The 20841-nt window shown below is 29.6% G+C and overlaps 1 protein-coding gene across 1 annotated transcript; it reads right to left on the bottom strand.

Annotated features, from left to right (window-relative positions):
- Nucleotides 1-7657: 7657 nt before the first annotated feature.
- On the bottom strand, nucleotides 7658-14852 carry LOC108906329 (sodium/potassium/calcium exchanger 1-like). The gene is made up of 3 exons (XM_018709559.1): nucleotides 14821-14852; nucleotides 10901-11183; nucleotides 7658-8626 (listed from the first exon to the last, which is right to left on the bottom strand). The coding sequence occupies exons 1-3, from the start codon at nucleotides 14833-14835 to the stop codon at nucleotides 7851-7853; spliced, it is 1074 nt and encodes a 357-aa protein (XP_018565075.1). The 5' UTR covers nucleotides 14836-14852; the 3' UTR covers nucleotides 7658-7850.
- Nucleotides 14853-20841: the final 5989 nt, after the last annotated feature.

Here is a 20841-nt window from a genome sequence, read left to right as displayed (position 1 = left end):
ACACTTTAACTGTGAACCATCAAAATATCTTAACGCTAAAAGATCAAGAGAACAAGTGAACAGCGCTAGGAAGGGAACTGCCAGTGGTCAGATGAGGGTAGGGTGGAATTTTGATACGGATTGTTGCTAGTAACAAGTCGACGACTTTAAAATGTTTAACATTTGACCGCACTATGTGCTTAAAAAATATTGCTCTTTTAGAAGACATGCCAATTTTGTAATACAGGATATAATTGCCTTTAAGGTGTCGTTGTCAAAAAAAAAAATATTTCCAAGTAGTTCTAAATCCGATTTAAATGAAATTAGTATATTATTATGCAACTCCAATTTTTTTTCTAACTTTTTCTCTCTTTTATTTATTTGCATATTTCATTATTTTATTATTCACTGCCAAGGCATTCTCAATATATGTAAATGTGTTTAACAAAATCTGCCTAATTGCTATAAAAAATTGTCTGAAGGTAAAAACGAAATAATACTCAGAAACTTGTTCAGTCGAAAAACAAATTACCCCTTATTCTGCAAATTATGAGCATTTTCTCTTTTTCGTAGAATCCTATCCGAACAAGGAATAACTACATAATTAAATTTGAAATAGTTACTTTTTACAAAATTGGACAAATCTCAGTACCATTATTTTAATTCTTTTTATTTTTATTTATTTATTTACTTTTTTAGCTGAATTCATTTAATGAAAATAGTAGTCATTTACAATAATATTCGTGAAAAGTATTCGATTAAAAGTTTTTGTCGATAAAACAGGTACTATTTCGTTTTTATTATTAACTAAGTAAAATTTTTGGTAACAATTAACTCAAATTTATATAGAAAATGCGTTTGCGATTACTTAAAAATAATAAATTGTTCGAAAATTGTTAGAAATACGAAAAATTAACACATGTGAGAAATTCAAAAGAGCTTATTCGTAGAAGTACTAAATTTATTAATATAGTCTTTCTGAAGTCAGTTGAACATACAAAAAAACATCTGGTAATAAAATTTAATGAGTTTCATAGGCGTCCCTAAAAAAATTTTCTGCTAAAGGTAAAAAATTATAATAATTTGTATATAATGTGTAGAAAATTGCTATTATATGTTTATTTAGCCAACAACATATTTTAATTATTTATGTCCTCAAATAATTTTATTATATTGGTGGTAAATTTCGTTTTGTTCCGTTTCAAAAGGTCTCCAAATGCCATGTTGTGATAATATTAGTAAACAAAATATCCCTCTTATTTCTCCCTTTCGCAATTGTAATATAAACGATTGATAGAAGGTGCCTATAATAAATTAAAATTACCTGAATCACACCAAATTCCGCATTGCTGCACTGCACTGCTGGGCAATTTATCAACCACTTGTCATCTGCTGTGATTTATTGCGCAGCAGCCCAATACAACTGTGATCGTTTTCCCTTGCCCGCGCTCGCATTCTTCAATTGAGCGTATACATTTCTATCGCCTCCACGTTTAGTTCGACCAGACCTGTATATGGGTATGGCTAAATAAATATGGGAACAAGTTTTTCAAATATTTCAATGCTGAGTTGCTGCGTCAGCGACCGAACCTGGTACATAGTGTCAATCTTTTGGTTCTTCAATTGATATCGGGAAAACTACACCAACAAGCATATCAAATTTCTTACAAATTGAACAAAACTTTTTATAGCTCTTTGGAAAAAATTAAATTTTCGGCGGTTTTCACGCCCACTAAGGACTAAACAAAGCAACCCCAGTGTGATAGTTCCATGTACGAGGTCTATTTAGAAAATAACCGAACTTTATTTTTTTAAACTTTATTATTAACATACATTATTGGTCCTTGTCTCCTTCAAAGAACTCCGCTCTCTTATTCACACACTTTTCTCAGCGGTGTTTCCATTTCGCGAAGCAGTCCTGGATAGCTTCATTTGAAATGGCCTTTGACAAATTTGCTTTGATGTCATCAATAGTCTGAATTTCACCACTGATTCTTATTTCGGAAATAAGGAAAAATCGCAAAGAGCCAGGTTTGACGAGTAAGGAGGGTGAGGAAAGACAGTAATCTGATTTTTGGCACAAAACTGACGAACTCATAAAGCTGAGTGTGCGGGCGCATTGTTATGGTGCAAGAACCATGACTTGTCTCTCCACAACTCTGGTCTTTTTTTGTGGATTTTCTCACGTAACCGTTGCAAAACGCCTTATAGTGAGAAGAGAAGAATTCAAAATGCACTATTCCATTAAGTCGATAAAAAAGTGAGCATCATTTTGACATCGGATTGACGTGCTTTCTTGGGGCGTGGAGATCCTTTGCCAGTCCATTGAACTTTTGTCTCAATGTCTTAAATCCAGCTTTTGTCTGCCGTTAGGATCCTGAATGAATGTTTCATCGTCATTAGATTGTTCAAGGCCCACACGATGTCTTTTCTGATGTTCGGTCATCAAACTAGGAACAAATTTTACTGGAACTCGACGATGCATGTTCAATTTTTCAGTAGAAATTTCATGGCAAGACCAATTGAAATGCTAACCTCTTCTGCAATTTCTCTAACAGTCAATCGGCAATTACACGCACCAGATCTTTGATTTTCTGTATGTAGACGTCATCAATTAAAAACTAAATGAGATATCAATAATCCAAGGACTGTGGTTACATTACAGAGAAGGTTATGCGCAACGCGATGGAATTCAAAAAGTTGTTATTCTCTGAACAGACCTCGTATACGGTATATTAGGTCTCCCAGTAAGTGTCGCTATTCCACATATCACCTAAAGTACCTACCTCCATTTTGTCATTTTATAAGGTGGTAATGTAGCGCAATCATTTATCTTTAAAGAATTGCAGTTTGTGTTTATTAGTCGAAAATTATAATCACAGAATAATTAGTAGGTACGTCTCTGAATGAAGTTATAATATTTAATAATGAAAAATAAACATTCTCTCAAATATTAATTTACAAGTAAATTTCCATTAACTCTTTCTGGAATATGTGAATCATCAAGGGGATTAAAGAGATGCAAAAGTAATTAAACGGGTAATCAATGTTCTAATTCCTTCCAAATTAAAAAGAAGGAAAAATTGTTATTTTTGCTTTATTTTAAGCTAATTCAAATAAATTCCTAAATTAAATTCTTTTTTTTTAAATCCTCTCAAATGAAGTCAAACAAGGTTAATTGACATCAGACATCTAGGTATGCAAAATATATATATCAAACCTTACAGACATGATCCTTAACTGATAATACATATTGGGGACTGCAATATTTTAAGATTCCCAAATTAACTAAATCATGTTGTCTATTAAAGCAACTACGATTGCTTCAGATAACACTAAATTGTAAAAGTTTTTATTGAAATTTAATAATTGTTAGGTACTATTAAAAATTATTTATTAAAATCCATTAAAGATGTAATTTCAAGAAAACTAACTCCTTTAATATAAATTATATTATGTAGATATTTACTGTTGTCTAATCTGAAAATTAATGTATGATTATTTCACATCTGGACAATTATCCAATTCTATAAAAAGAAGAAATTATTTAAAAAAACTAATATAAATTAACTCTAAAAGGATTCGGGTTGAGTTCTACGAAAATACCTTAATAAAATCTTTCTCCGGAAAAAAATTCCAATAATAAAAAACACTGTTCAACTTAAGACTGAGACGTCCTTATAACTTTTTTAGTTTTTGTCTTGAGTATACTATACTTATATAACCAATGTTTTTTCTTCACTTTAAATCAAATTTTTCAGTCCCTTCAAAAGGTGACCCATTGAAATGAATTTATAAGCAAAAATCTAAGTCAAAATATTAAAGGATGCATTTTTATGAAAAAATTTTACACATTCCTTTGGTCACATCTCTTACTGTTAGAGATAGATATATGAAACGTTATATTACTGTAATTTTAAAAATATAAATAATAAATTATTAATTAAAGCTTCTTTTTACATTTTCAAAAATATGGTAATCTTGCAATAATGCAATTGCTCTCACTGTTCCGACATTTAAACAACAGGAAAATATGATTTAACGAAATCTAGTAAATTGCCAGTTTAATTATTATATACTTGAGTATCTTTGTGCATCCGATATTGTCGATGTGGAATTAACACCGAAACATATGTAGGAGATACATATAGAAATATTTTAAAAAATGAATAGAATAAATTTTAAAGAATGAAGTACTATTTTATAAATAGACATAGATATAGTGTAACTCAGAATCAGAATGATACTCACAATCAGTTATTTTCAAAGAGAAGAAAACCCTGTAAATTATTTATGGCCGGGTAAAGGGATTCATTGCTCGACCTCGTTTGTGTACTAAATGTAGGTATTTGGAGCTCCAGCGAACATATTTAAATCAATAATTTAGGGTTTTACTTGACTTTCTCCAGCCTCTGTTAATTAAGCATTCTACATTATAACCTCATTTGATAAGATGGTAAATATCTACACGGCAGAGCTGCTTGGCTTGATGGATTAGGCAGGTAAAAGAAAGCATTCATCTTTTAGCTCTGACAGCTAGAATATTTCATCATAATGTGTAGCAAGTATAAGAAACTGCGCCATGTTTACGAGAAAGTAATCAAGTCTAGCAGTCCACTGAATATATAAATAAATCACTCTTAACATCTGTCGCCTTTGAAAAGGAAAAATTGAATTCTAAAACGTATGTTTTTAATATAAATTTTTCAAACGACTTAACTAGAGATAGTTTAAATCTGATTAGCAATGGTAGTTTTCACTGAGTCAATACTTCTTTTTATTATACTTCCACTTGTAATACCTGAATCTAAGTTAAAAAAAATAGTTTTTGTTACATTTGAAAGTCCCAATACAATTAATTATCATTCCTATATTCTAATAACAACGATACAGTTTACTGATTTGTTATCAAAGACAAATTATAGTTTGTTGTATGTACCTAACATGTTTATTTTTTGAGATACGGAATATTAAAATTCCTCAAAAAAAATAATTATTTTCCCCAAATATTTCCCAGACGCTTATAACATTGCATTGTCGAAATATTGGAAGAACGGAATACAAACGCAACTTTTAAATGTATGCTTCAAATGCTAAAATGCTAAAATTAAAAATACTTCAATTTTATAAGCTTAATAGAAAAGAGAGGTGACAGCATAAATAAAAAAATTGTACGTCATTAACAAAATGTTTTTTTAATCCGTCCTCATTTTTAAATTAAAATATATGAATTTATTCTTTAATTTCATCGTTTTCAAAATCTAAAAACACTTCTTGATCAATGACTGCATTTAAAAGTAATTTTAGGGACGTCCAATTTGAAACGTATTCATCTATATCAATTAAATTTCAGCACATTTAAAATACAGGGTGCCTCTTTTATTCTAGGCGTTATTTTTATGTTAAATGAAATTTAAAGCCCACTTTGACAAATAAATTCGACGTTATTTGAGACCCCTTATATATCTTTTATTTTATCAGAAAATTATTACCTGCAAAGCTATTATTTTGATTCTAGTCATAGGTGACCGATTCTTAAATTAAAAAAGGTTTCTTTTAATAAAATTTGCGATTTTTTGTCTAAATATTAAAACTATACTAATTCCCCGTAACCTCTCTCTCACTCTCTCTACCAAATTTGATTAAAATGTGTTTAAAAGTGCTCAAGATATGAATACCCAAACACTTAAAATTAGTTAATATACTCTTGCCTAACTTTCACCTAAAAGACTGTTAGATAAACCTTTCCATTTACTTTTTGTTTTCTATAAAGTTACACAATTTCCTAGCATTTTTTTATCTAGTTGGGAATAAATATTTACAATAGGAATTTGCCTGCCCCTAAAATTTTATATCATATTTAATGAAAATATTCACAACAGAAGATATATGGCAAAAGAATAAAATAATAACATAAAACACTAAATATTTTTCTCAATTTCAGTTAACCAGTTTCCTCTTTCTATGCATTTTCAACTCTTTTGTTACTTTTCTTCTTTCTTGCTTAGTAATTTCGCCAAATTTCTATCTAATTTCGTTGTCTAAATCTTCTCTAATACGAAGCTTATCCTTATCCTTACATAAACTTTTTTCTTTATAGGACTTATTTAATGTCAAAATTTTGTGTCTTCATTTGTATTATTTGACAAGAATATTTTAAATAAATATGAAAATATTAGGAGATAGGTGTCAATAATCTTCTTTTTAACGGCTAGATAAAAAAGTTTTCTCGGGAGCTTAATATAATTTTAAAAGTAAATGCGAAAGCTTATCTTATCGGAATTTTCTAAAATTAAATGTTACTATTTTTATTGTCAACTGAGCAGATATTTCGAGAAAATAAAGCACCTGAACTGATGCTTTCTACAATACTGAAAAATAATCGGAAACATTTTTTTAATAAAACTGACACTCCACATCTAAAACATTTTCGAGTAAAGTATACATACAGGGTGGGCCATTAGTGTGAGAAAGTAAAATAACTTCCTTGTTACTCAAAATACAGAAAAAATGTTTATATAAAAGTTATACAGAATCAATAAAACCTAAACCACAAAATTAATTTGATAGATACAGGATGATGAGTAAAAACGGGACACGCCAAATATTACATTTTTAAATAGAACGCCCTGTATATTTTTACACATATGGATTACCGAGAAAATTCTATATATGGCAACATAAAGAGTTTATCATTTTAGTGCAGGGTTGCCAAGTTATCTAGAACATTCTTCGAATTTTGGAAAAGCATGACCTCGAAGAAGTTGTTGACCCTGTATTTTATTGTTCTATTTTATTCACATATCGGTCCACTTCAACTTTTATTAAGCATGTTCTATATCTAAAATTGTTAGATTTTAAGATATACCTAGCAACATTTCCGAAAAAAATTAATTTTTATTATTTTTAAAATATATCACAAATAAATATTAACTAATAAAATTAATTCAAAATGGAATTATGAACTGACAAGTTGACACAATGTGACAGTTTTTTCCAAAGCTAATTTCGTGCGACCGAAAATAATAAAAATTAGGTTTTTACAGAAATGTTGCTAGAAATGATCGTATTATAAAAAAATGCCCTGTATAAAATATTGATATTAGCTAATATACGAGTCTTTGCCTAACATTTGCCTATAACTCTGTTAAATATTTTTGCTCCAAGTGTTAGTAGTTGAAAGTTAATACAACTTATTCGAGGTCATGCTTCTCCAAAATTCGAAGAATTTTCTACATAGACACAAAAATGTTAAAATTATATTGCCATATATAGAATTTTCTCGGAAATCCATATGTTTAAAAATATACAGGGTGTTCCATTTAAAAACTATTATATTTGGCGTATCCCGTTTTTACTCATCGCCCTTTGTGTTTCAAATTAATTATATCCTTTAGGTTTTTTGACTCTGTACAAGTTTTTTTCTGTATTACGAATAACAAGAGAGTTATTTTACTTTCCCACACTAATGGCCCTCCCTCTATATCGAATCACTCTGTAAGCGTATAAAGTTGATAAATTGTCATCAATCAATTTATCAATCTTAGCTTGCAATTTTTTTAAGATTGTCTTAATCGTAGATAAATATCGTATTATCAGAGATATCACTCTCATATCACTGCACCTTTCGATAGTATTATTTTGTTGCAGAAGACACTTCAACAATACACAGAAAAGCTTAGAATTTTAAATTCTTTTAATAAACAAATAACAAAATATAAAATACGAAAAATAAAATTAATAACAATATACATGGATGACAATGAGTGAAATAAGAATGGCGATCATGAGAATGAATAAAGCTCTTCGACGTTACCCAACGCCAAAGTGAACAAATACCAAATTGGTCTACAAATGACTAGTTAACAGCTCTAATGTCCTTGGCCCTCACTGTGTCCACCACTTCCGTGCTTAGAAACGTGGTGGTAAATGTGCTTGTAAACTGGTACATGGACTGGATATGGCTTGTCTACGTATTGGAGGTGATGCTTTTCAATTTCTACTTTGTAGGGCTTGTCTACGTACACTGGTACTAGCTTCTCCACGTGGATGGGAACTTTCTTTTCTATTTCCTGGGGTACAAGCTTGTAGATGGGCACGGGAATAGGTTGTGGTACTGAGATGTGAACCGCGTAGGGCTGTGGTACCGGAACCTTAATAACTTGAGGGGTTGGAACTCCAACAGGGTGAGGCACAGGAACGCCGATTTTCTTGACGACTGAGATGTGCACTGGTTCGGTTTTCTCAATTGTCTTCGTAGGAATGTGATGGTGCTGTACTTCAACTTTAGGTTGGAGGTCAATATTGTGATCTCCGCCTTCACCTAAATCGAAAGAGCCTCCATGACCTCCAAAACCACCTTCAAATCCGCCATGTCCACCTAGATCGATGCCTTGTCCTTCAAAGTGTCCTCCATTTGAGACTAATTGAGCAGCGTGAGCTCCAAAATCAAATCCTTGTCCACCTTGTGAGAGTTCATGACCTCCTTCTCCGCCGGAGAGTTGGATGTTATGTCCTTCATCTCCTCCAATGTTATGTTCTTCGCCACCACCTAAGGAAAACTGACCTTGCTCTGCTCCTCCACCGAGTCCATGACTGGCAGTGAATCCCCCCTGCCATTGTGGTGAATGCCCGCCAAAGTCAGCACCTGCACAATTCGACACGATAAAATATATCCTTGAAGCAATAAGTAATTTGACCTAGTGTTCATTTTTCTTGCAAATTCATAATTAATTTTCGACGTTATACGTGCCCATTGAGGACAGATGCCCATCTGTGATTAAAAATGAAATGCAATATAATAGAAATTTTAAGATTAAATCAGTTGTGAGTTATTTCTAATTTACTAAATTCGTCCATTAGTCCAGTCGACAGAGGCCGAAAGGTTAATGTTGGTGACATTTCCTTGATAACTCGGAAATAACTACACAGGAATACTTTAAATGATGAGTACAATAACAGGCTAATTTGCTGACAAAGTATTTTATCAGGAAAAAAGTTATTAACAATTATTTTCGAGCGCGAGCTCCGCTCTTCGGTGCTTGACGGTGTATACTATTAGAAATATGCAACAGCAAATAAATTTAAACAATTGCTTACTTAAAGTTAAAGGTTCACCCCACACGTACGTTTTTGTTTTATGTTGATATGTTGAATAATATACGAGTACGGCTAACAGGCGCACAATGTTAAGTAGCTTAGGTTCTAAACGATGAAAATATATATTTTTTTAAATTGTAGGTAATTGTTCTGGCTAATCTACCGTTATGGAATATCTTATAAATATACGTCCAAAAATTAAAAAAACGGTGACGTTTAAAACTAGGGTAACGTATAAAACCTTACCAAAACTGCAAAAATTAAGATACTTGAATTTTACAAATTGCTTTTGGTTTCTGCTTATGTACACTATGTGTATACCAAATTTCAAGTGTCAGCAAAGCTTCAAACAAATTTGGCAAAGTTTCGAGTTTCAGATGCCGATGAATGTATAACACCTCATAGAACAAAAAGTTTCCTGATTTTCGGCTTTTTTTTCATTTTTGTAAATATATTGAACTACAGTTTTCGATAGTTTTTTCACTTTTTGTTTATAATTGACATTTTTACAGCAACTTTAAAAAATTGACGTTTTATACCGTTTTTTCAATCTCACGGCTTTGTTATTACAGATTTCGTAATCGGACCACCGCCATTTTGTAGCAATTTTTATTACGAACAAAATCATGTCCTAAGCATTTTTTCGTACAAGGTCATCCCGCTGAGTTATTTAAAGAAAACTACTAAAAATAATGTTTCACTATTAAATTGTTAATAACTTTTTTCCTGATAAAATACTTTGTCATCAAATTAGCCTGTTATTATACTCATCATTTAAAGTAGGCATGTGTAGTTATTTCCGGGTTATCAAGGTTTGACACAGGCCGAACCTTTATCAACTGGACTATATCAGTTAAATAAACAATAAAAAAGTAATTAAAAAAATAAGCATCTATCCCGCATATCAAATGGCTAGAAAGAGAGTTGATAGGTGAGACCGCAGCTTAAGAGGAGTAGTATTTGAAATTGTGAAAGTGTGAATATATTGCAAATAGATTTTATTGAAAAAGTAAGTAGCAAAAGATTGGTACTGCGTTAGCATTCTGTTTCCAGAGGTGACCATGTTGGGATAATAATAATAATATGCGTAATGAATATGTCAAAAAAGTAAACTTTTACCTAAGTATTGAGTGTTACTGCACAGAAAATATTGTCATGAGAATTCACACAATTATCCTTAAAATAAGGACGGGCATAAATTGTCGCATTTATATTCTGATTATTTCTACAATTATTGTAGATTTCCTCAAAGTTTCTTTAAATTCGATTCTTCAGTAATCATTTGTTTGTTTAGTTACTTATTCATTTATTTTTTTAGTAAATTAACACAAAAAAATGTATGATTTGGCCAGTGAGAGAAAACAAACCATATAAAAGACTGACCTTTTATGGAACAAAGAAAGTTAATATACACTACTACTGTACACTACTGGTATAAACAAACACTTTAAATCCAGAAGAAATCGGATCTACAATATGGATGTAATTAAAAAAATGTGGGAAGAATTGCACAGGCAGATACTATTTAGTTCAAGAGCTAGTAAATAAATAATTTGAGAGCTACTAGTCCAACCAACAGCAATATGGTACCCATCACTTTCTATATTTCAAAAGTTCATTCGCCTCGTTTTCTTAGCGTGTACTATACTATTGTAAAGAAGGCAATAGGTTATTTTAAATCACAAATTAACATAAAAAATCTTATCATATTTGCATCTTCTATTGATTTTATTTTATGATGTCATTCCAATCATTTAATAAATAAACTATGCATGAAATAATTACATCTTACAGTATTTACTATTTACAAAAAAAAACTCACCTCCGTCTTGGTTATGTCCAAAGTCCTGTTGCAGCGAAGACAATCCTTCCTGACCTAAATCAGATCCGTGTTCTTCTCCACCACTGATGTGATTGGACAAATCACTCGCACCCTCGAAGCTTCCCTGATCTGAATCGCTGTAATCTCCACCGCCTTCTACATCTTGACTCTGCCCTTCATCGTACCCGCCATGCTCCTCAACGCTTTGCTGATTACCACCGTAGTCACCTATGACTCCACCATGCACGTCACTTAAAGCTAAGGCCAAGAAAAGGGCACCGACCTGAAAAACAAAACACAATCGATTTGAACTAATTATATTATGCAAAACTACTAGCCTGCGGACTAGAACTCCGAACATTGAATTAGATTCACAGTGTTTAATAAATAACTAACGACAATTAATGATCTAGGTAGTTGGATGTATATCTACCGATATATTTCAGTGTGGGTAAGATATAACCTACCACATGTGTTGATATGAGAGTCCATTAAGATATCGCACATTTCGTAGGTTATATCTCACCCACACTATCGAGTTTAACCAATTCCAAAAGAAAATGGCCGAAAAATAGAAATAACAATAACATTGTATTCAAAAGTTTAGTAATTGGTGGCAAATTATTTATTATACATTTTGTATTATTAGCCCTTGTACTTTTACTTTATTTAAAAGTATTAAGAGCTAATTCCAGCTAATTCCAAAAGTGTTTTCAAATCTTGATCTTGAAGTGATATGTATACAGCGTGATTCACATAGAACTCCCCTACCTGATAACTTGATACGATATTTTTTTGATTCTAGCCAACTCTAGAGGAGCTAGTTAGGACTTAAAGTAGAATAATTTGCGAGTAAATTGTAAGTGGCGCTAAGGTCAAAATATAGGAACTTTTCATCATCACTCTTAATTTTTCATCATTGCTGAGCTATAAATAAATCTAAAAAAATTTATTGTTTTTGAGATATCGTACAATCAAGTTAAAGATTGTATCGAAGCCCCTAATAATTTTGATTACTCAAATATGAATTGTACTATTTTATTGTACAATAATCTAATTCACTTGTATGCCTATATTATATGATATTGCGAAGTCTATCGAATTTGGCGTAGAAATTATTAGGTTTTATTTTACAGGAATTTAAAAGCATATTAAAAATTATTTTGAAAATGCTTAATATCTTAAGAGTAACGTAAAGTTACATAATTACGCATTTTAATTAAAAATTGTTAATTAAAAAGTAGTTGGCTGCATTAAACAAAATAGACTCAGTTACCTACCGAGGAGTAACGTATTAAAATAAATGAGATCGTGGTAATAGTTCTCTTTAAACCACATTTTATGTTTTGTAAAGATGAAAAAGTATTTATTCTAACTAGAGAGATTTCAATGGTGACTTTCACTGGAACTAGAACTTGAAACTAATTGAAAATATTTATGAATGATTCTTACAGAATTTATTATACTGAAAATAGAAAAGAACCGCTATGTTTTTATGTATTTATCCACAAAAAATTGTTTATTTAGTAAAATAATTGATTTACTATGCGAAGACTTCTTTCAATAATAACTAACCAAATATAATTTTTATGTTGATTGGAATACCAAGAGTAATACAAATATTTAGAAAGTTTATAAAATTCATGTCAATTTATACTTAAATATGTACCTACCTAATAATTTTGTTTAATTTGTTGTGTACTAATAAAAAATGAACACGTATATTTGAAATCACTGAATTGCGCAAATAATTAATAAATTATTGTTTACAATGTAACATATACCACTAGGAACCAAATTAAACAAACCAGGGCTTTGGAAAGTAATAATGAACAATTAAATTTGTTCCTTTTGGTAAAAATTAAACGCTTACTTAATTACAATAATTATGCAGACGGATTGTTAAAGTCTGAATAAAATTACTTTTAAAACCGAGGCAAGTTTTCTTGAAAGAATTTTATATAGTAGTGAAGTTTATATCTTAAAAATGATCGTTCAGCTTTTGTTTCCTCTAACGATGATGACGCTAATTTAGTGGAAAGTCTGCAGAAAGTGTTACTAATTACGAAAGATCGTGATGTATATTTAGGTATACTCATTATTAGAAACGGATATTTATAAATCGATAATATATGGTTACCTATTTGTGGAGTTTACACTTGAGCATTAGTTTAAAAGAAAGGGTAGAAAATACAAACTAACCAAATACAAACAAACCAAATAATAAGTTGTTTTTCTCTAGAATTAATTTTATGGAATTATTTTAACCTAACTGAAAATTTCACAATGAAAAGTAGTTAATAAAAGATAAAAACAGCACTACCTTACTTCACTGTAGGTTAGAAAAGCGATTTTAGTATTTTTTCTCTGATTTCTTTTTCGGTGTAATGTTGAATCTTGTCATAAGGCTTCATTTAATTAATTTTGAAATTTTATTCACCGGAGGTAAAACAAAAAAGAGTTACTAAATAATCTCAGACGATTCAGACATTTTAAAATTTGATTGGATATTTTTTCTTTTATCATTAAAAATTGGCACAGAAATAAACTTACTATTAAATAATAAATATGTATTTTTTTAGAAATATTTGAATTTTATGAATTGGTAGGTCCCTATTTTATTGATTATGATGACAAATTTACATTTTCAAATATCTTTTTAATTACATATTTTGAAGATAATTTTTAATTTGACTGAAAATAATTTGAGGGTCAGTTAGTCAGAAAATTACTGAAAAATGGAACCTAGTCCGAAGTACAATGTAGAAGCAAATTTTTATATTTTATGGTACAAACAAGTATTATTTTTTTTCTTTGGTTATTTAGATATTTTACCAATTATTAAATCAATCCATAATCCAAAAAAACCAATGCTGAGTTTTTATAAAATTTACAAATTTTTTATTAACGAAAATATAGAAAATTTTAAAATTATTTCACAAATAATGAAGTTAAGAATATACAGGGTGTTAATTAAGTATGTACAATAAATTCAACAGACAATTATTTGAGTGCTTTTAAAACAAAAAGTTCATATAAACATTGGTCCGCAGATGCTTCGTTTTACAGTGTGTCAAACTTTTGTGAAAAAAATTGCTATTTCGCAAATATCTTAAACGCCCTTTAGGTGCCCAATTTTGTTTTAATTTGGCAGTGTTACAGGGTTAATTTAACTCTAACTTGATTAGATTTGTTAAGTCCAGTGGCGTCCCAAGCGGTACCTTAACGAAGGAGTTTATTTTTTCCTCCAAAAATTAATCAAGGTACGAAAAACATTCAAGTGACAAAAAGTTGTATTTTTAGTTGCTTAATCCAAAAAAATATAAAAATTAGAAAAAAGTCAGTGGCGTACATTTTTTCTTATCAAATATATTCGTTAAGGTACCACTCGGGACGCCACTGGACTTAACAAATCTAATCAAGTTAAGGTTAAATTAGCCCCTTAACAGTTCTTTAAAGAACTGTATCTTGAAAACGAAGTATCTGCGGACCGATGTTTATATGAACTTTTTATATTAAAATCACTCAAATAATCATCTATTGAATTTATTGTACATACTTATTTAACACCCTGTATATATTTAAATGAATTACTTTAATTACTTGAAAATTATTTCCATAATTATTTTTATTTCCTAAATTGGTCGTGAGAAAATTAAAACTATAATTTTTTATATAATTGATTGATGATTACATTTTTGATATATTTTTCAGGTGTAATGAAAACTTTTGTTTATACAATTACTTCAGCAATTTTTTATTTTGAATTATTTTTAACGATTAATGGTTCTTTAACGCAATATCGCACTAAAATCAGTTTTATGACCGTGTAATCAAAACTATGATGAATTTTTCTATGTATATATCACTATATCCGACAAATTTGGGCACTTTTTCATCGCACTGCATTGTACACTTACAGTAACTAGATTCATGTTGCGTGTGTAGAAGAACTAAGACCAGCACTGATAATGAGATTGTTCCGTGTGGAGTACTTATAGCGTTCCCTAGGCGTGACCATAAGCTAGTGAAAGGCTTTCTAGTTTCCGGTTTCTTCGGACAGACAATTTAAAAAAAATCTTCACTTGCAGATAACCGTAAACTATAGCATGTAATAGAATGTTACCTGAATTGTTAAATCAGAGCTGGCTCGGGTATCTCCAATATCACCATTCAAGGACGAACAGACCAACGAAATATTTTTATTTTTTTAAACCAACTTCTGAATAATGAGACAATGTTTATACCCGAAAAGTAATCAAAAGGAGCTGTATATCAAAGTGGATTATATTATTATCTGGCAAAAGTTTTGTGTACAGAATAGCAGAAATACACAATCACATAAAAAAGAGTACCTAACTGAAAATGCCACAAATAAATAATTCCTGCCAATATATTTCCTTAAGAACTTGCACTACTCGTAAATTGGTATACAGGGTGTCCGGAAAGGCCATGTCAAAAATGAGGGGTGTACAGGGGAGCTCAAAATCGACTGATATACCTTTTTTTTAACAAAGTGAGAGAGGAATCGAACTATGAAAGAAAAATGTCAAATTTGGCAACACTGTCAAAGATAGGAAGAGGATAATTTCGTCTGCTCCTGTATAATCCAGGCATATTGAATATCAGTTTAAACTTGGAAATGAACATTATCTTGAGTTACTTTAATTGCCCTAATTTCATTGTTTTCATGGTACCGACTTAGAAGTTACATTTGAAATTTGTTTTTCAAACTTCTTTCTTTGGAGGCGAATAATTCCACAACGAAGCCCAATCGAAAAAAATTTTATGAAGTACTACAACTATTTTGAGCTCCTGTGTATACGCCTTCATTTTTGACAAAACCTTGTTGGACACCCTGTAGTTTTATAACACAAAATATTATTATTGATATGGAGTCAGTGACAATTTGTCAAATAAAATAATTATCAACCGTTTCAAAACATATTTTGTATGAACTTCAGCACATAATTAATTGTTAAAATAATTTAACTCTAAAACGGTACAACCAATCAATATAACACACGAATATATTTTTAATAAGATGTTTAAAATTTAATACTTCTCTTCAAACGTATATGAAAAAGTTGGAGCAATATTTATTCACAACCTGAGTTAAAAATTATTACACGAATCTGTTCGTAACATAACAGTAAAACTCAGTTCCAAATTTCATTCTTTCGATTTCTCTCGAATGAGTCGGAGATTGTGTATAAAAAAATTGAATTGACTCGCCTTTATGGGGCTGTATTCCCCTTAGGAGGTATGTCTTCTACTATATTCAAATAAACTGTTTCTAATATTTGTCCCCTATACACAGTACGTTTCACGATAACCGCCTATTACAATATTTCATTGAGGAGTTTTAATTATGATTTTTGCATCGTTAGCGTTAGCATTAAATTTTCCAAAAATACTTTTAAAACGGTTAACGTATACACCATGTTCCCGGAAGGTGAAACAACTACAGTTGAGCAGTTGAAAAATGCCCTTTTGTGGCCGCTCTGTTTGTTTGTGAAGCAAAATCTGGAACGCAAAATTAGTTCACTTGTGTAAGATAAAACAAAATGTTATTAAGAAAAATTTCTCAGAATGAACAATTTGACAAAAATTTATCAAGCAAAACATTAATATAATATAATCCTTGAACAGTTTATATGTATACATACTGAATCTTTGAGAAACTTTTCTATTTTTCTCAATAATATTTTGTCGTATACAGAAAGAGCGCATTACTAACAATTTTCAAGCAAAAATAACAAACTATGTCTGAGACGTTGAAGTTTTGTACCTACTTAACTTTTCATTCTAAGAAATTTTTTTTTAATAACATTTTGTATCTCAAAGAAATGGTACTTTACTGATGAATAAATCAGATTTTTCTAAATTTCCAAGGTTTATTGAATTGTATGGATTTAAATTCATGGCAAATTGTTTCACAAACAGACATGATTAAGTCCTGGGAAGCAATTTGGCAACTTCAACATATTTTGTCTCGTTCACCTATCTAGAGACACGCTGTATGCATACAGATCTTTAAAAAATCTTGAAACATTTTTCCATGTAGAGCACCCAGTATTTTACGAATTATTTTTTCAACATAAGATTTTCAATTAAATGATTATAATTTCTATCTACCTATTTTACTCTTAAGATTTTCCAATTATGCTACTTTTATTACAAAAATATGAAAATTTCAACTTATTTCCGGAACTGGATTTTTGACCCTCTAGTTTGTATTGACAAATTTATGAATGATAGATTTTTTGTGTAGCTGATATAAAGATAGATCTTTCTTTAAGGACCTTCTCACATGGCCCCAAAGATTCCTTGCTTATTTTTATTCAAATTCTTATTAATTTAATAATTCATAAATTTCATTTCAGCCGTTTTAAATAAAGATAGTAGAACAAGTTAAGAATTAAAGCCAACTGAGGAAGTTTAATACAGATTAATTGCTATTAATTTTCTTCGAAACTTTCTACGCAAAAGTAATTATTATTCTTACTTATACAAATGAAATTAAGCAAACTAGATATAAGTCTGATTACTTGTATATTATTTATACGTCTATACATAAAATACATATTTTTTTGTCTGCCTACGTACTATTTTTATATTTATTCATGCATAATTTTTGTAGACTTCCTATAAGACTGTCCTAGGTGAATGTACGAACAGAAGAATGGTTAAGGAAGTGTTAAATCATGTTATGCATTGTCGATTGAATGTAGCGTTTGAACTAATTATCTTTTTATAAAGTGTTATGATTTTTAGGATATGAAATAATTATGCAAAAAAAAGAAAAATCTAATAATTTAATAGACAAATTAATCATGTACAGGGTAATCGATATACCTTATTAAATACGTTTTCTTAAAAACAGCTGAAGATAATTAAATTTTGAAAACGGTTATGTTTTCAGTGTAGTATAAAAAAATTATTATATGTTCATAATGATGGAGCTCTCATTAATTTTTATCTCAAAGACATACACCTGTTGTAGTACTACTAGTAAGAATTTTTATTTTTTTTATTTTTTCCAGAATAAGGCACATTTTTGTTCTTCAGTACATAAGGTACTACATATAATACATACGATTTTCAAAATATCAAATAACGAAGAAAATAGCAATAAAAAAATAATTTGAAGAATATGCTAAAAATATCTAAAAATGAAAACAGTTGTATATTCAATCAGAATATATTGTAAAAGTGTTTTCAAGTGTTTTCAACTTTAGTTGACTATTTTTCATCCTCTCTATTTCTTATGAAATATATTCAATAAAATAAGTTCTCCTTATAATACTCACCGAAAAATGTTTCTTTTCTGTTTTGTTTAGCATTTTTATAGTTATTTTATTCTGCGTCTTTTACCTCTTCCTCTCTCAATATATCCTTAATGTTTTCTTATTTAAGTGTTTTCAAATGTTCACATATTAGATTTATTTTAAATGTAGTAAACAATAGTTACATTTACTAAGTAGGTATAATTAATTTTGTAGAAATTTATGTTAATATGCAAATTTCCAATATCTCAATGTATAATTTCATTTTAATTTGAAACTATCTAAACCCTATACATGAACGTGTATCAATTATTCTACTAGTCTAATCAGGACTGAATTAATAACGTCAGATTATTTTTCTTCAATAGAATTAAGTACTACATACAGAAAAATGTTGTTATAGTTGTATTGGTAAGTACTACCTTTCGGCATTTTTCGGAAAAATAATTTTCCTGAAAATTATTCGTTTTGTTTCATTTTCAAGAGCCCGCCAGCCATATTTAAATGTATGTAAGATGATCTATGTGCATTTCAAACTCACGAACAAGAAGAATTTGTTCAAACTGTAAAATATCTATGTTCCGAATACCTGCTGCACTACTTCCGCAGTGGAAAAATACAATTTAATTTTGTGCTTCTCGATTTTGTATCACATTTTTTCGGTGTTTATCACATATTGCTATATGATACACTTATTACAGTTTAATAAAAATAAAAATTAATTGAAGCATAACAAACTCAACTATTCGGAAACCTTCGTAGAGGTAAATCATTGAATTAAATAAGTGTAACCGCACGTTTATAATTACGTCGGTTGAGTGAACAAAGCAACGCCAAATTGTGGATTATCCATTTCAATCGGATCTACATTAAACAAAAGAATGCACAGTTCTGTTTAAATAATCCCGAATATCTATGAAAAGATTTCATTTATGTATAAGAAATTCTTGTTAAAATAACAATTCAAAAGAAAACGTAAAACAGTGTGGCACGCGTTTTCTCTTTGCCTATTATTTATTTAGGACCTATATTTTTTATCTTTGTAATTAAAATAAGACAACATATCATAAATAATAATCGAATTACAAATCAAATTAAACTTGTCTCTACAGTCTGAAATAGATAGATATTAGTTTAAAAATGATATAAATAAACATCGTATTAGGTGTGTAGAAAAATTCATGTATGCCATATTTCATTTAAAGATCTCTTTTTGAAGATATAAAGTATCAAAATTATTATTTGAAAAAAACGTTTTTATTAATTTTTTTTTGTTATAAGATGTTCGTTCAGAGTTGTAACTTGATATTAACTTTTACCCAATGCAAGAACATTTTTTTGTGTAATTTTAATAGGAAAAATCGATACAAACGTAGATATTAGAGGTTGTACGATTAGTTGTAGTATTCATTGGCCTGCCTCACAGTTTTCTTCGCACGACTATGATTCAAATATATTCTATTTTGCATCAAACGTTTCTTTCTAATACTTCTTTCAATATTAATGATATGACTCTGATATTGAAGCTGTGAAAGTATAGTTAGGCATATACCCAGTATATCAAAAAATTATTGATATCCAAAAAAAAATAATTGAACACTAAATAATTAATAGGTATACATCATACGTAATACGCCCACGAGAAATGGGTTGGATTTTATAAGAAACGCTACTTAAAGCGTATTAGTTATAAAAGTGCGAAAATTGTTCTCGAAATTTACAGTTATTTTAAATTTAAATCACAAAAATTAGTAGTGACCTTATTTCAGTCAGAAGTTCATAATAAAGTCAATTTAAAGAGTGTCTTCATGGTTTTTCCTTATAGTTTAATTTTTTAATTCTGATTGACAAAGGACTAAATATTTTGGATATCAAGTTTTTTTTATTTAATATACCAGTAACTATAATCACTTAGTATGGTCTTAATTGGTGCAAGTGACTGTTCAAATAGTTACAATATTTAAAAAAACATCTCTCACATATATTAATATTTTCAAATAAATTTTTCAAATTTACCAGTTCAAAAACATTTGCCTACAGCCTTATTAATAGTCAATTTTAGTAGCTACTAAGAGTCTATTATAACATTACTAAAAATATCACTATTAATAACATTATTTAACATAATACTATCGCTAGTTTCAAATTATTTTCTTGTAAGTATTGGAAGGCATCTTTAATGTGACACTTTAATCTTACATAATTGCAAACTGCTGCTTTCAATTTGAAGAGAGTTTCAATTATGATTGTAAATGTATCTCGTAATGCTATTAATTGCGCAAATGTCTATAAGTACACATATTTCGACATATATTTTTTATGGTGCTTTGTTTTTTTAATATAAAACTAATTTAAAAAATTAGTAATTGCGCCAAATGGATCCGTCAAAGGTTATTTTTTTGAAAGTAGATTTGCCTAACCAAAAAATCTCACTGTTTTTGATTAGGCAAAACTACTCATAAAAATAATCCTTGACTGGTGCATTTGGCGCAAGGCAAGGCAATTTAAAAAAAAAGAGAGAAATCACCTACGCCTCGTTGTTCCCAAGATAACTTTTTTATAACGTTATTTGTTAATTAACTATTGGATATATCGGACCGGAATTTTAGAGACAATTAAAGAAAGGGTTAAACTTTTATTTTCAGATTGTTT

This window comes from Anoplophora glabripennis, unplaced genomic scaffold (assembly GCF_000390285.2).
Source record: "Anoplophora glabripennis isolate ALB-LARVAE unplaced genomic scaffold, Agla_2.0 scaffold142, whole genome shotgun sequence".
NCBI classification, from domain to species: Eukaryota; Metazoa; Arthropoda; class Insecta; order Coleoptera; family Cerambycidae; genus Anoplophora; species Anoplophora glabripennis.
Note: the sequence above shows the minus strand (reverse complement) of the source record. Positions and strands in the feature narration are given on the sequence as shown.